Source organism: Prionailurus bengalensis, chromosome D3 (assembly GCF_016509475.1).
Source record: "Prionailurus bengalensis isolate Pbe53 chromosome D3, Fcat_Pben_1.1_paternal_pri, whole genome shotgun sequence".
Classification (NCBI taxonomy): domain Eukaryota; kingdom Metazoa; phylum Chordata; class Mammalia; order Carnivora; family Felidae; genus Prionailurus; species Prionailurus bengalensis.
In genome coordinates this window covers 33,632,709-33,650,743 of record NC_057356.1, presented here as the reverse complement: position 1 = coordinate 33,650,743, position 18,035 = coordinate 33,632,709, and the positions used below count along the sequence as shown (strand labels likewise).

General features: G+C 43.3%; 1 protein-coding gene across 1 annotated transcript in view; it reads right to left on the bottom strand.

Moving 5' to 3' along the window:
* Positions 1–18,035, bottom strand: part of PIEZO2 (piezo type mechanosensitive ion channel component 2) — a 487,982-nt gene that overhangs the window by 205,615 nt on the left and 264,332 nt on the right. Inside the window, 2 exon segments of the mRNA XM_043558273.1 lie at positions 6,075–6,288; positions 8,051–8,261. Coding sequence (XP_043414208.1) covers positions 6,075–6,288; positions 8,051–8,261 — 425 coding nt within the window.

The window sequence follows — 18,035 nt, the reverse complement described above, 5'->3', positions numbered from 1 at the left end:
CATGATCGCTTGGTTGAAAGAAGAGCTCTCTCTAGAGAAAAATAAAACCCCAGATCTGTGCTACACCAAGGTATGGGATTTAAATGTACAATACCAGCATGGTGAGGGAATCACAAACCAGCACGTTATCCTAACATTGGCCCAGGACCATTGAAACCTCCAGATCCCACAGCAGAGGTAAGCCCCAAACAGTCCTTCAGAGGCTCCTTCCCAACTGAGGGTACATGAGGTTGCACCTTGCTCGTCAGGAGTTTTACTTAAATTTAGAAGTAATGTGGGTGCACACCACAGTTTTACTGAAGATGGCAAAAATGAAGAATGATCTAAATCTACATGGTCAGTGAAATCATAAAAATCCAAGAAGAGAACACAGTCAGTAACCCCTCTGACAATGGCCATAGCTACTTCTTACTAGATATGCCTCCCGAGGCAAGGGAAACAAAAGCAAAAGTAAACTACTGAGACTGCATCAAAATAAAAAGCTTCTGCACAGTGAAGGAAACAAACAACAAAACTAAAAGGCAACCTACGGAATGGGAGAAGATACTTGCAAATGACATATCTGCTAAATGGTCAGTATCCAAAATATATGAAGAACTTACAAAACTCAACACCCAAAAAATGAATACTCTAATTATAAAACGAGCAGAAAACATGAAGAGACACTTTTCCAAAGAAGACATACAGATGACCGAAATACACATTGAAAAGATGCTCAACGTCATTCATCATCGGGAAAATACAAATCAAAACTAAAACGTTATGTCATCTCACACCTGTCAGAATGCCTAAAATCAACAACACACAAGAGAAGCAACAGGCATTTGAGAGCGTGTAGAGAAAGGGGACCCCTCTTGCACTATTGGTGGGAATGCAAACACAGGCAGCCGCTCTGGAAAACAGTATGGAGTTTCTTCAAAAAGTTAAAAATAGAACTACCCTATGATCTAGTAATTGCTCTACTAAGTATTTACCCAAAGAATACAAAAATACGAATTCAGAGGGATACATGTACTCTGATGTTCACAACACCATTTTCTGCAATAGCCAAATTATGGAAATAGCCCACTTGCCTATCGACTGACGAATGGATAAAGAAGATGTGGCATATTTATACAATAGAATATTATTCAGCCATAAAAAAAGAATGGAATCTTGCCATTTGCAATGACATGGATGGAGCTACAGAGTATTATTCTAAGTGAAGTAAGTCAGAGAAGGGCAAATACCGTACGATTTCACTCATGTGGAATTAAAATTTTTTTTTCAACATTTTTTATTTATTTTTGGGACAGACAGAGACAGAGCATGAATGGGGGAGGGGCAGAGAGAGAGGGAGACACAGAATCGGAAACAGGCTCCAGGCTCTGAGCCATCAGCCCAGAGCCCGACACGGGGCTCGAACCCACGGACCGCGAGATCGTGACTTGGCTGAAGTCGGACGCTTAACCGACTGCGCCACCCAGGCACCCCTCATATGTGGAATTTAAAACAAAGGAGCAAAGGGGAAAAAAAGAGAAAGGCAAACCAAGAAACAGACTCTTAACCATAGAGAACAAACCGATGGTTACCAGAGGGGAAGTGGGTGGGGGGATGGGTGAAATAGGTGATGGGGATTAAGGAGGGCACCGGTTGTGAGAAGCACCTGGTACCGTATGGAAGTGTTGAGTCATTATTACACTGTAAACCAATATTACGCTGCATGTTAACTAACTGGAATTAAAAAAAATTTTTTTTTCAACGCTTATTTATTTTTGGGACAGAGAGAGACAGAGCATGAACGGGGGAGGGGCAGAGAGAGAGGGAGACACAGAATCGGAAACAGGCTCCAGGCTCTGAGCTATCAGCCCAGAGCCCGACGCGGGGCTCGAACTCCTGGACCGTGAGATCGTGACCTGGCTGAAGTCGGACGCTTAACCGACTGCGCCACCCAGGCCCCCCAAACTGGAATTTAAATAAAAACTTAAAAGCTTAAAAAAATAAAGTTAATGGAAAAATGGGGAAAAATCTACATGGTCAGAAATCAGGGACTGACTATATCTACACATTCAAAGACTTCGCTGCCTATGGAAATCACATTTTAGAAGAACATTTCATAACATGGGAAAATGTAGAACTTGAATAAGGCAACTTATAAAAGAGTACTTGCCTTGTGATTCAAAGTTTGTTTTAAAAAGGCACATATATGCCTAGGAAAAATTCTGGGAGAATATAGATCCTGAAATAAATAGTATTTATTTCTGGAAGTTAGGATTACATTTTTAAAAGGTGGTTCTCTTTATCCTTCATTACATTTTTCCAAATAATCACCAAAAAATATGTATTATCCTAATGATGAACAAATCAATTCAGTTTTTCTAAAAATAAAGGTAATTCTGACCAGAGACGCATTTGAAAGCTTTTGAGAAGACAAAAATGGCTTGGATTGTTTTACGAACAGCCACATCCGAAGCTGGATATATGCGCTGGGGTCTCTGTGGTTATGAAATTTGTGACAAATGCCCACGCAAAATGAGTGTTTGTTTGCCACTTTCCAGTTTTTTCCTCTAACTCATAATTTGGGGTTAATAGCAATGCACTGGAATTGTGCCTTATGAAAAAGCTATTGTTTTAGAGATGTAAATTTCCAAGCTTTCTAGGACTAAAACGCAATGTCTTGTTATCACCAAGTTAACGGGGGGAGGGTGGGAATCTACAACATGGCAGTGTATTTATATTTACATTTACATTTACATTTATATTTATATTTAATTGCTTAGCTCAAACTGTCTAGAGCCTGACAAGCAACTTAACTTTTAATGACTTCGCTCTATGAGATCATAGTAACGGACTTTTTAAAATGTTTAAACGGATCATCTACAAAATGTAATTATTAATTACAGGTAATATAATTATTATTACCTGTAATAAGTTATAATTATTTTGTTTGGGACAAGTCAAGTGAATAATAGAGATAGTACATTATTAGCCTATTGGGACTACTATTGTCTACACGGTAGGTTGGCAAGCTCATTCACCACCTATTTGGGTACAGCTGGTGAGCCAACAACGGTTTTTATATTTTTGAGTGGCTGGAAAAAGGCAGAAGAAAAAGAATATTTCATGAAATGCGAAAGCTAATATGAAATCCAAATTTCAGTGTTCACACAGTTTTACTGGAAGAGAGCCACACTCATTCTTTTAAATCTGTCCGTGACTGCTTTTGCACTCCGACGGCTTCTTGAAAGAAATGCGACAAAGTCTCAAATATTTGTTAGTTGATCCTTTACAGAAACTGATGCTTTCAAGGTGGTTCTGAATATTACTTGTATTTCCTATCATCAGTCTCTAGATGGCAGAAAAGATCCTTAAACTGGGGGTTACTGGCATATGGAATATTTTTATATTCCCAATTAACTCACCCCCTGAAAGTCACCCCTTCCAACAGCACAAAACATTTTTTTTATACCTGTTCAATAAACCCAAAATTAAATGCCTCAAAGAAACCAAAGGGTTCATTTAGCCTAGAACGAATGTCTGTACTGAAATTTAGTGTTTATTCACTACTGCCTAAAATAAATAAATATTACATAAATCTGCACCATTAAAGAGGCTGACCGTATAGCTGACAAGTGAAATTGTAATATATTTAAAGTGTACAATGTGATGATTTGACATATGTGGACGTTGTGAAATGATTACCTCAATCAAGTTAATTAACACATCAATGACCTCACCTAGTCATTTAAAATTTTTTTTTTTTAAGATTGACTCTTTTAGCAAATTTCAAGCATACAATATACAATACAGTACTATTAGGTAGAGTGAGCCTGCTGTACGTTAGATCTTCACAATTTATTCACCTTATAATGTTCACCTTATAATCTTCAGAATTTATTAAGCTTATTAATGAGTTTATACCCTTTTACCATCCTCTCCCCATTCCTTCCGACACGCCACCATTGGCAACCACTTTTCTACTCTGTTTCTATCAGTTGACTCTTTTGTTCAGTTCCACATATAATTGGACAAATAGACAGTATTTGTCTTTCTCTAACTTATTTCAATAGCAGAAAGTCTTCAGATTTCATCCATGTTATCATCAATGGCAGGATTTCCTTCTTTTTTAAGACCGACTAATATTTCATCATACATACACGCAGATACACACACATACACACACACACACACACACACACACACACACACTCCACATTTTCTTGATCCATTCATCTGTCAACGGGCACTTAGGTTGTTTCCATATTGTGGCTTCTTAGTTTTAATGTGTCTATAAAACATTCTTCTCTTTATAGACTGAATTACACTTGTTAAACCTCCACATTACGCCAATAGGTTTAGAATTAGTTACGCTGTGTGTGTATTGGGTACTAACTTGTTTTAACAGAATATGAGGTTTTAGGAGTTGAATTTTCTCCTAGCGTTGGGTAGACATAGCTACAAACTAGACAGATTTTACACATGAATCAGTAAGAGCAAGGTGAGTGGGTCTGCACACACACATCGCTGCTTCATATTTACTATCACATAAAAAACAGATGGGGATCCCTCGAAAGAAGGATGCAAATCTATACCATCAACATGATAGCATGACTCATGTTCTTTGAAATTCCAAGTTCCTCATTTCTCTGTTCACACACTGTTCACCCCCCTCACATTCCCTTCTGCCATTTCTGCCCCTGTTTACTTTTCCTGTAACTTCCAGGCATAAACTTTTCCACAGAAGTAGAGAAGTTAACATAGGACAATGGATACCCCAGTGGCTAATCCCCTGGTTTAAGTAATTTTATTTGTCTCTCTTTCCTGCTTCTCTTTCCCTGCCTCACCCTCCCTTTCTCTCTCCCTCTCTCATGTTTGTTGCTAAACCAGTAGAACGTTGCAGAACATCATGACACTTCACTCCTAAATAAATCACCACATATCTCCTAAAATAATGACATTTTCCTGTATGCCCACAATACAATCATACACATAAGAATTAACAATAGTTCTAGGGGTGCCTGGGTGGCTCAATTAGCTAAGCATCTGGCTCTTGATCTTGGCTCAGATCATGATCTCATGAGTCATGTGATAGAGCCCCACGTGGGGCTCTGCTTGGGATTCTCTCTCTCCCTCTCTCTCTGCCGCTTCCCAAGTGCTTGCTCTCTATCTCTCAAAATAAATAAATTTAAAAACAGTTTAACAATAATTCTATATAATCAACTAATAACCAGTGAACATTGAAATGTCTCCATTTAACCTTAAAATGTCTTTTAGAGATCTGCGGTTGACCAGGATGTAATGTAGAGTCAGGCTTCACATCTGGTTGCTGGGTTTCCCAAATTCTCCTTTAAAACTACAGGAGTCCCTGCCCCCACTGCCTCGACACACACTTCTTTTTATGATGCTGAGTTTTTTTAGAGACCAGATCATTTGCTTTATAGAATCCACATTCTGGATTTCTCTGATTGTTTTCCTCTGGAGTCATTTAAACTTTTCTTTAAACATTTTTTTTAATGTTTATTTATTTTTGAGAGAGAGAGAGAGAGTGTGCATGCGTGTGCACATGAGTGGTGGGGGTGGGGGGCACAGAAAGAGAGGGAAACAACGAATCTGTAGCAGGCTCCAAGCTCTGGGCTGTCACCACAGAGCCCGACGCGGGGCTCGAAACATGAACTGTGAGATCATGACCTGAGCTGAAGTCGGACACTCAACTGACTGAGCCACCCAGGCGCCCCTGCCCTTGTTATTATTTTTAATGCTCTATTTGGTGTGTGAGACCATCCTCCAGCTGGATGCTTTAACATGTTGTTATTATTCTTTGATGCAAAATGTTCTTCTGGGATCTTTTTCCACAGCTGAGACCAAACAGCAGCCTCCCCTCTCTTCCATGTCTCAGCAGCACCTCCATTTGAAGAGACCTCCCACTTCCTTTTGGACTTTGTCATTCAATAACTTGAAAGTGCTACATTGCTTCCCCCATCCCCACCGACCCTTTGCGGAACACATCACTGGGCATCAAGAGAACCCTTGCAAATTCAAACAAGATCATAAAGGAGAGTCAGCTGTCCCTGAAATGTCTTAACGTTTTGTCTTACCTTGCATAGTAGTCATTGGGTGGAACTGCTTCTTGAAAGAATTGGAACTGGTATAAATAAAGTCCAATCAAGTGCCCCGCAGTGAAAATAGCCAGCAGCACACAGAGACAGCTGAACAGCAATGGATCAAACGTCCGGCACCAGGACCACCAGGTGCACAGACCCAAAAATACAAAGAAGTACACAGATGAGGTCAAAGATGGCAACATCATACCTAAGGAAGAAGAGATGTGATCATGAAAAATCGCATGGAACTGGGAAATCATTCACCACTCGAGACATGTTCCTATTGGAGATGATGGACATTTCCTTCATATGCTTTCCGGTGTGGATCCAGTGATTAAAATGGGAATCCCATTTCATTTATAAAATCAGAGCTAATACTATTTTTTTTTTGTGAAAAAGATCACACATAAAGTGGTATTTGTTAATATAGGGAAACACAGGATGATGCCAGAAATTCTTCCCATGCTGTTTGGCAGAGCAAGTATCTACTTTTCAGACAGTAAAGTTAGCACAGTTACTTGCCTGTTTCCATCTTTCTACTTCTCCCCCCAATTTTTTCCGGGATACTTGTGTGCCCATTCCAACTTACCCTGATACCATTTTTAAAAATGTTTACTTATTTATTTTTGTGAGAGAGAGAGACTGAGAGAGTGCAGAAGGGGCAGAAGGGGTGACCGACAATCCCAAGCAGGCCCCGCACTCCCAGGGCAGAGCTTGACATGGGGCTTGATCTCATGAACCCTGAGATCACCTGAGCCAAAATCAAGAGTTGGAGGCTTAACCGACTGAGCCACCGGGAGCCCCTCCCTGATATCACTTTTTATAATAACTTACTTTTTTGGGGGTAAGTTGGATTCATAAAATTATTCCATCTATGGCCAAGTCTCACTAAAACTTTGCCCTACCCAATGAAATCTGATTCATACTATTACCAAAAGGGGACATGGAAAATGAGGGAATTTTTTTATAGGCATTTAAAAACTTTTGTAGGGGGCGTGTTGAAATGACTCTTCATTAAAATATTGGGATATTTCTTGAGACATTCAATTCTCTTTTCCACTTTTTAATTTTGCTATTTAAAAAACTGTCACATTGTTTCATCTTGTGCAATTTCAAGGAAGCGGTATGGACCCAACTTCCCAGTGGCTCTGGAGCAGCCGCCAGCAGCAAGATGGAAGGAGGGAGAAAATGGAGATAACATTATTATGGAACAAGCAGTCAGCAGCCAAGATTTAAAGGAAGTGAGTGTCTGTGCTGCAAGATTACAATCTAACTGAGGAAGAAAAATAGTATATCCTGGAGAGTTAAATTAAGACTCCTAATGACCCAGTGTAAACAGACGTGCTTTCAGAATGCACACATGTGGCTCTCTGGAGAGTATACTGACATTGTTCATCGTAGCTGATCGCCATTCACGGGCTCTGGGGGAGGAGAACGGTGGTCTTTCTGATCTACGTATAAAATATAACATCACCTAGATATGGAAAAAGATTGCTTTATGGAGGTTAATAGAAACGAACCAAGGGGCACCTGGGTGGCTCATTCGGTTAAGCGTCTCGGGTCATGATCTCGCGGTCTGTGAGTTCGAGCCCCACATCGGGCTCTGTGCTGACAGCTCAGAGCCTGGAGCCTGCTTCAGATTCTGTGTCTCCCTCTCTCTCTCTCTCTCTCTCTCTCTCTCTCTCTCTGCCCCTCCCCACTCCTGCGCTCTCTCACTCTCAAAAATAAATACACAGTAAAAAAAAAATTAATTAAAAAAAAAAGAAACCGACTAAAAACACAAACATGAGAACTGAACAGGAAAAATTATTTGTGTGTGTGGTGTGTACACGTGGCCAGTTTTACAAGTTATGGCTATGAGTTTGGTGTTCTGGAATGAGGCTGTTTCCTTCGGCATTTTCTCCTCAGCCTTGTCTTTCATGACTCGCCAAAGCGCTACCTGTATTCCAACCCATACTGGAAACTCTCACCTGATGAACCGAGTAAAATGGTCACCACAACTTTTCCAGCAGTGGTTATCATGTTGCCGATAAACTCCTTAAGCTTGGAGGCCACCGAGGCGAGTCTGCGGAACATTTTTAACTTCGTGCTCTCTTCCACCTCGCCTTCCACACCGTCCCCTTCATCTAAATCCTCTTCGTAGATCAGTGCCTCTTCTGGATCTATTTTTTCTCCTCCGGCCTAAATAAAGGGGAAACAGAAAACACTGCAGTCCAGAACTCTGCCTACCACCCCGCAGATTATATGGTTTGTAATTTATGGGTCAGTCAGTGAGGTGAGCTTCACAAACCAGGGGAAAAATGCAGACAACCACCGAAGTCCCCCCAGGTCTCTGCCAGTCCCTGTGTAAGCCCAAGTCACTTGGATCTTTCCTGAAGAAGTAAACAGGAAACATCACCAATCCTAGAACCCATAACAACATGCTACTGAGCCACATGAACTCACTTTTTATAGTCAGAGGAAGAAACTGTCTGAGACGTCTACTAAAACCTTAGCTTTCATCAATCTTGGTTTGGTTCCTCACATTTAAAGTGTTTGCCACCAGGGGGATAGGTAGTTTGATTAAAGTATCCATGGCTTTACCCAAAACGGTGGATCAAATCTGTGCTTGTGCAATCCCTTTTCTTTCTGAAGTAAATTTTGTCCACTATGTTAGTGTCTCCTGGTCAGAGGAGGGTGAGTGCTCTTAGGTCACCTGACTAGATATACAGTCACTTCCTAATTTATCCTTTGACAGAATGATCTACTGGTTCGATCCTGGGTGATTCGGCACCTCAGTAACATCCTCAGAGATGTAGGGAAGAAATACAGGGGTAGAACATACAATTTTTTATATATTATTTTAAACTGGGTATACTGATGTGTTTTTGTCTGTTTTGTTTTTAGAGAATATGTAGAAATATTTTTTGGGGGGCTAATTATAGTCTTTCCCTAGAAGTCTTGGGATTTTTTTTTTAAGTTGTTAGAAATATAAACCATCACCTAAGACTAAAGGTTGTTTTAGGTGCTCAGACTCTCTTTGCATTTGCCCCTAGGCTGGCAGATTTCTTTTTTTTAATTAATTAAAAAAAATTTTTTTTAACGTTTTTATTTACTTTTGAGACAGAGAGAGGCAGAGCATGAGCAGGGGAGGGGCAGAGAGAGAGGGAGACACAGAATCCGAAGCAGGCTCCAGGCTCTGCACTGTCAGCACAGAGCCCGATGCGGGGCTTGAACCCACGGACTGTGAGATCATGCATGACCTGAGCCGAAGCCAGGACGCTCAACCGACTGAGCCACCCAGGCACCCCTTTTAAATTAATTTAAAAAAATATGTTTATTTGTTTTTAAGCTAGACAGAGCATGAGTGGGGGAGGGACAGAGAGAGGAGACACAGAGAGAGGAGAAACAAGCTCCGGGCTCTGAGCTGTCAGCACAGAGCCTGACATGGGGCTCAAACTCTGGACAGTGAAATCATGACCTGAGCGGAAGTCAGACGCTTAACCAACCGAGCCACGCAGGCACCCCTAGGCTGGCAGACTTCTTTTAGCCCAATTGAAAAGACCACACTGGCTGCGGAGCCAGAAGGGTCTTTTAGGCCCAGTTCAGACATCCAGTTAAGGCCTAAAGAGTACATCCCAGCCTCTCTATTTTCCCACTTAAAGATTTCTCAGCCCAGCCTCTCCATTTTCCTGTTTGAAAGGTGGTTGTTTTTTTTTTTTCTTTGATACACTTAGCTCAGATATTCATATGATATTCACTGCTGGTAACTGAACCTCTAACTATGCCCTTGGGCATGAAAGGAAGCCTGCAGAGAATGGCATTAAAGCTCAAGTTAGTGCCCAGTGGCCTTGAGAACTCAGAGATCTTCCTTTGCCTAGGAAGATACAGGCTGCTTGTGACAAGCTATCTATCGATGAAGCCAAGGGTGTAGGATGTACCCTTACCCTCTACAACGCACCCTCCCACACACAGATTTAATCTAGGGCCTATTCAAGTCTAAATACCCAAACTGGGTTCTATTCTCTTCTATCATGACACATTTGTATTTTTCCCTGAAAGAAAAGAAATGCCTCATGCTTCTTCATGAAGACTTCTCTCGCTGTTCAGGGCCTAGTAGGTGCTAATATCTCATAGGAGATACAGTGATAAACATGTAAACAAGGAGAAAATGAACAAGCTGAATCTCTCGCAGTAACAAATGCCAGTCAGGGAATGAAAATAGGGGGATATGACTGTGAATGGCAGGGTGACTGTTTTAGATTCCGAGGTCAGGGAGAGCCTCTCTGAGGAGGTGACATTTAAGCCCAGATGTCACAAAGTCATCAGCCATATGAAAATCCTCTTCAAGAACATCCCAGATGGAGGGAAGGGCAGGTCAAAGATTCCATGCTATGTTCAGAAAGAAGGCATGTGTTCCCTGACACATTGCCTCTTCTACTAATTCACCCTCCTCCTTGTCAGTTGTCAGTCAGCTGATGAGCCCACTTCCTACTTCACTGAGAGAAGGGGGGAGAGCACCCCACCAGCATGACAGGGAGCCAAAGACATGCTGAGGACAAAGTACAAGCTAACAATTGCTCCCCCCGCCCCCCACAGTGACGTTCCTCAGACACTCTTGGCTATCCAAGAACAAAGGGAGGGGAAAAAGGGGAAAACAAATGGTTAACTGATAGAAATCAGTTTGCAAACGTCTTAGTAAGTGACAAAAAAAGGCAATGTTATAATAACAGCCAGACTTCCAGAAATCCACAGACTCAGTTACCTGGAGCCCTAACATCACCTTCCCTTCCTTAGTGATGTGCAGAACAAAGGCAGGAAGAAAATGTAAATAACGTTAAATTTCTTTATAACCTGCAGCCCCTTGACAAATACTTGAGGCAAATACAGAGTATAACATTCCTCCAGGAACCCCCTACTGTCTTAATGTTAACACTTTGCTAGAGGGAAAATCAACCAGCTCAACAATAGCAAGGACTCAGTATCTTATGAGTCCTCTTGAACATATGAAAGTCCTTTTGGAAACCTCCCTTTTTCCTTACCTGGCCCCCCAATTCTGTAGTATATAATCAGTCACTCTTCACAACCCCAGTGCAGCTCTTTCTTATTTTTTTTTTTTCAACGTTTATTTATTTTTGGGACAGAGAGAGACAGAGCATGAACGGGGGAGGGGCAGAGAGAGAGGGAGACACAGAATTGGAAACAGGCTCCAGGCTCTGAGCCATCAGCCCAGAGCCCGATGCGGGGCTCGAACTCACGGACCGTGAGATCGTGACCTGGCTGAAGTCGGTCGCTTAACCGACTGCGCCACCCAGGCGCCCCCCCAGTGCAGCTCTTTCTACCCACAGGTCCTGTCCCACTGCTTCAATAAAATCACCTTTTTGCACCAAAGGTGTCTCAAGAATTCTTTCATGGCTGTCGGCTCTGGACCCCCACCACCACTCCAAAACCACATCAAGCACATCAGCCTACAGACCTAGAGCTAACCTGTGCAGTGGCACTCGGATTCCCTGTCCTGTGACTGTGGATGAGTCCTATGCCCTGGGAGACCAGGGAGAAGGGCAGTCCTTCTCTTTCCCCTGCGTCACCTCCTGCTCCCTTCCGCCCATATCTCCCCATCAACAAACAAATACGCCTCACCAATTCCAACCCACGTGGCCTCCAAACCACATTTGCCTCTCAAAGTGACTCTCCCAAGAGTTGGGCTAAACACATGGCACCACTTCCCCTATGCCTAACTTCTCTTGAATTCACTCTAAAGGGAGTTTGATCACCAACCGCTCCACCTAGTGGGGGCTCTCATGTGGTCTGTTTCACATGGTGATGCCAAGGCAGACTGCAGCTAGGAGGCTATTGCTGTGGCCAAGGAGACAGGAACTCACAGAGCTGAAGGGAGGTTCATGTCTTTGCAGTTTGTCTTAAAGGTCAAGTCAGCAGGACTCACTGGTAAATTTGATGTGGAGGGTGGAGGGACAGAGGAGAAGCAAAGAAAGTTCCTGTATTTCTGTCATTATTGAGGAGACAGGGATAACCAGGGGCGGAGAGGGTTGGGGGAAATTCAGTTCTGAGATGCCCTTCAAGCATTCTAGTTGGAGGTGTTATATGGGCAGCCAGGATAGGAATCTGGAATGCTGGAGGGAGGTGGAAAACTGGAGAGGTCTATTTGAAGTTCAGGGGCATAGAGATGGTTTTAAAGTCAGGGGTCTGGTGAGATTACCTAGAGAGAATACAGAGGTTGACTACCCCTCAGATGCTACCACAAGTAGAACCAGTCTGTCTCTCCAGGCTTATCCTCATTTCTGTCTAGAAGCACCCTGGGAAAGCAGGCATATGGAGAATCCAGAATCCACACTCTTGGCCTTGGAATACACATGGAACGTGATCCTCTCTCCATCTCCTAAGCCTTTCTACCTACTCCAGCTCCCCCAAGCAGAGTTTCTATGGGGATCTGCCCAGTGAGACTGCTGATATGGGGCCCACACTGCTGTCTATATACAAACCATGCACTCATGGGGCACGTGTTGCTTAATATCCCCCTCACAACAAGGCGACCCATAAAAATCCTCCTTGAGGAAGAAAGTTTGGCCAAAACCTTCAGTCACCGTACTTGAAAAAGGAGACATGGAGAGAAAACACAGCCAGTGCTGCCTGGGTCCCAGTCAGAAACACACTCCTAACTTTCATAATAAATGACTTGTTATTCAATTGCAGAACTGCTACGGATATAGATTAAATCAAATAAGATTCTCTGGTCAAGACTTTGTGAGGTTAGACAAATGCATTTCCTTGACCACTCTCGGGTGGGACCGGGGCCCCTGTGACTTTTATAAACATACCACTGTACTGGAGGGTTTTCAGCATTTTTGTACCGGAATCCCTGGGGACCTCAGTTGGAAACGCTTTCTAAACCTGCCAAGCTGAGAGAGGGCCGAAAGAGAGCCAGGTTGGCCTCCGTGAGCCCTCACTGTCCAGGCTGGGGCCAGAACAGCCATTAGTCATGGCAGGTCTGCTCATTAATGGGCAGGCTTTCTCCTCCTAAATGATTCGTCTGCTGAAGTATAAACACTGACCCTCTGGAACAGCATCCACTCGCTTAACCGTATTTACTAATAAGCACCCTTGCTTGGGGGAGCCATAATTTGTCCCGGCTTTAAGGAGTAGCTGTAAATGAAGACTTAATCCCCCTGGTTCCAGAGCTGTCTTAGAAATTAAAGACAAAGAGAACCCTTTACAGTTCAGAAAGGCATATAAAATATTCCATATTAGGGGCGCCTGGGTGGCGCAGTCGGTTAAGCATCCGACTTCAGCCAGGTCACGATCTCGCGGTCCGTGAGTTCGAGCCCCGCGTCAGGCTCTGGGCTGATGGCTCGGAGCCTGGAGCCTGTTTCCGATTCTGTGTCTCCCTCTCTCTCTGCCCCTCCCCCGTTCATGCTCTGTCTCTCTCTGTCCCAAAAATAAATAAACGTTGAAAAAAAATTCCATATTATTACCGCCCGTGTCAACATCTAAAACTTATTTGAAGACATGTAAATACTTTAACTTGCCTTTGCTGAAAGTTCCTGACTTTGAATGTTCCAGCACATATTACGATAGACCCTCTCATTTCACGAGAGGAAGCTCTCGCTGCTCTGGGACCAAATGCATGCAAGGTCATGCTTTTACCAAGCAGCCACTGCCTTCTCAACCCGCAGCTGCTTCCCACCACGGCCACATCCACACTTAGCACAGCGTCAGCAGCCATTTCCACTCAAATGGGACAGGGAAGTGCCTCAGGGTGGAGCACAAACATCCATTTTTTCTTTAGCTCTGAGCACTCCATGATTCATCCTGGGTTGGGGTGAGTCCTGGAGATCACCTGGGAACCCTTAAAGGGACGGGTATCAAGCCTCACCTCAAACTTCCTAAATCAGAAATTCTGGGAGTGAATCTCAGGAATCTGTACAATCAAAGAGCTGCCGTACGTGATTTTGAAGCAGCCCATCTAGAATCCATGCACAGGCTACATCTGCAACCCCCAATCAATTGATTCCACGCTCGGCAGACTAGATCACACTGCAGATATTTTGTTGGACTCAGACGCTGGGCAGACTCCTTTAATTGGAAAATACATGGAAGTAATTTATCTGTGCGACCTCCTTCCGGTTTCGGGCAACCTTTGCGCGTTAGCCCAGAACTTCTCGTTAGATGAATCTGCTTTCTTCTTTGCGGCTACAAGCAGGCTATTAAAAACATTTCAATGGGGGTGTATCAAAGTCACAAACAATGAGCCAAGGATCTGGGAGGCAAAGGGAACATTTTTCTAAAGTGTCACGAGTTGTTTATTGTTTATTATTGAAAGTTAACAATTTACCTTTACAGAATGGGCTCATCTCAACAGAAGAGCCCAAGAAAGGAAGAAGCAAGTGTGGTGCCTCATTGCAGAAGACAGACAGACGCTGTAGGCACAGCGCTGCCTGTGAAGTGAGCAGAGAGAATCTTGTCTCTATGATGTCATGTATGTTACTCAAGCCTACTGTGAGAACATCGTGCAGATGAAGCAAATATTTCATTCCGTTGCTACCCTTGTTCTAGAAAGGCGATTTTTCCAAACTTGTGAGAGCAGTGGAGCCTGGGGCCACCATGCCCATTTCTCAGCCTCCCAGACACTTCGATTCCATAGGTCTGGGATGGGCCTTGCATCGGAGCCTTCATAAACTTCCCAGGTCAAGTCCCCAAGTTAGAAATTGCAACAGTCTTTGAGAATCACCTGAACGTCATTAGAAAGGGAAATGAACAAAAATGGAGAGGAGCCAAATGGGACTGACCATTATTTTAAAGGTTTGTATCTTTAAAAGGACCTGCCAAGTCCTCTTTAAGGTTTATTTAAAAAAATCACTTAATGGAACACTGTAAAACTAAGTCAGTATTAAAATACACACACACACACACACACACACACACACACACACACACAACCTGATATCATCTACTCAGTTTGTCTTTGGTTGTAGAGATTATTCCTGACCCGGAACCACCCATTTTCTCTTATAAGAAGCAGCTGAGTTTAGCTCTTCTAACGGACACACCCGGTGCTCCCTCTAGAAATAAAGAACTCAGGGAGTGATAACAAAGCAACATTTTGAGGGCACACAATCCGTCCAGTTCCCGAATCTTTCAGAATTCCTTCTGTAGAATTCCTTCTGATGGACTAAGATGCAAATAAAATGCATGCTTTTGTTATTAAAACCTTACAAGGCTGAACAGTGCTATAGCTGCCCTGGGATCCACAGTATTCCTTCTCCATCCTCCCTTCCTGTTCCTCCCTCCTCTCAGAACTTTTCCTGACCCTGAGCTCTGCTCTGAGCACTGTGCAAGATCTAGAGAGGTTTGCACTCACTCAGAGGAAAGAAACCAGGTGTATATGACTGTTTCTAAAATCTGACTATAAGATCCTAAGAACATTGAGAGGGAAAGGGGGGTTGCAACTGACCACAGGGATTTGGAATGCCCAATACCAGTTATATCGAAAGCAAACATGATAGAAAAAAAAGAGCAAATGTCTTGGAAAGCAAAGAAAAAAAGCTAAAGAACAGTCCCTCTTAGATATTAGTTTCTGCCCATCCTGGCACATAGCAGATACTGAATAAAAAAGCATGCCCATGGATAAATACACATCCTTTTGTGCCGTCACAGCAAGGAGAGACCACTCAAGCAGGCGTGTGGATTTTTCTGATAGTTTGTGGGAGAAGCAGCTCTTTGCAAACAACCCTCGCCCAGGACTGACACTTTACACTTTGTTCCTTTAGTTTTACACTTTGGATTGCATTGTGCAAGCCTCCATATTAATCAACCAGTGCTTAACCAATTAACTTGATAAGTATTTGAGTATTACCATGTGTACAATTTCAGATCACTTTGCTAACTTAGGATTTGCGGCAACAAAGAACAAGACAGATGTGATCCTCTCCCTCAGAGAGCTTACAGTTTACTGAGGGAGACAGAAAGTAAATAACAAAAAAAGCATTATGCAGAATAATTACAGATTATGATAAATGTTATGGGTACAACAAGGTGGATACAGAGATGGGGAATAATCTGGGAGGTTAGTCAGCAAAGGCCTCTATGCAAAAGAGCTCGCCTGATGATGGAGGAGGAATCAGCCATGCAATGAGCAGGGAGTGAATTGCATGGCAGAAGGGAAAGAGCTGGCCGGTGCTGGGCACAGAGAGGGAGGCAGTGTGGGCACAGCACAGAGTGGGAGTGGGCAGGGCACAGGGTGAGGACGTAAAGGCAGAAAGTGCCATAGCCCTCAGCGTTAGGAGCCCGAATTTTGTTCTCCTTTCATAGGAATCCAATGACGTGTTTTACCTAAGGAAGTGACACGGTTCGATTTATAATTTTACAAGGATAATCCAGATGCTATGCGTGGTATCCGTGGGGTAGGGTAAGAACGGAAGCTGGAAGTGAGGGGGTCTGGTAGGAGGTTACTCAGTGGTCTAGTTGAGAGGTGGGAGAAGGATCGTGGCAGTAGAGACAGAAAAGTGAACAGTTTAGATACAATGTGAAGGGAGGACCCATGGGACTTTTTGATGGTAATGGATAAGTGGCCCAAGGGACCCAGTGTGGTACCAGGGCTTGGGGCTCCAGTGACAGTGAACGGTGCTCCTGTTAACTGGGTGGGCAGTCAGCAGGCAGGCTGGTGGGGGCAGGGCTGGGAGGTCTTGGGAGGTCTTGCTCCTACCCTCAAACACACCACCAATACTTTGAAAGAAACCTGGGCAGCACATGAAAAGATGCTCAACGTCGCTCCTCATCAGGGAAATAAAAATCAAAACCACACTCAGATATCACCTCACGCCAGTCAGCGTGGCCAAAATGAACAAATCAGGAGACTATAGATGCTGGAGAGGATGTGGAGAAACGGGAACCCTCTTGCACTGTTGGTGGGAATGCAAATTGGTGCAGCCACTCTGGCAAACAGTATGGAGGTTCCTCAGAAAATTAAAAATTGACCTACCCTATGACCCAGCAATAGCACTGCTAGGAATTTACCCAAGGGATACAGGAGTACTGATGCATAGGGGCACTTGTACCCCAATGTTTATAGCAGCACTTTCAACAATAGCCAAATTATGGAAAGAGCCTAAATGTCCATCACCTGATGAATGGATAAAGAAAATGAGGTATATATACACAATGGAATACTACGTGGCAATGAGAAAGAATGAAATCTGGCCCTTTGTAGCAACATGGATGGAACTAGAGAGTGTTATGCTAAGTGAAATAAGCCATACAGAGAAAGACAGATACCATATGGTTTCACTCTTAGGTGGATCCTGAGAAACTTAACAGAAACCCATGGGGGAGGGGAAGGAAAAAAAAAAAAGAGGTTAGAGTGGGAGAGAGCCAAAGCATAAGAGACTCTTAAAAACTGAGAACAAACTGAGGGTTGATGGGGGGTGGGAGGGAGGTGTGGGTGGGTGATGGGTATTGAGGAGGGCACCTTTTGGGATGAGCACTGGGTGTTGTATGGAAACCAATTTGACAATAAACTTCATATATTGAAAAAAAAAAAAAGAAACCTGGGCAGTTCAATGAAACCAAGTTGGTGACAACTCCATGTCAGGGGTATTTGCAGCTGAGAGAAGGATGGAGAGCATGACCACCCTGGAAGGAGTGAGGGTGATGCGGAGCCTCTGGAGCAGGAGCAGGTGGCAGGGGTGGGGCACGTGGGTTCCTCCCATCACATGTGTGCCCGACCGCATGCCCTCACTGGAGGGACACCAGGGCCTGCAACTTCCCTACACGAGTTTCCCTTGGGACCGTTTTGTTGTTATTTGCACTTCAGATGCACAAAATCACCTATCAAATATTCCAAACACAGAACAAAATATGCCAAGAATTTCTAAAAACATTGATCAAGACATACTGTTTAAGGGTAAAAGTCTACCTTGAAGCTTTGATTTTTTTTTTAATGTTTATTTATTTCTGAGAGAC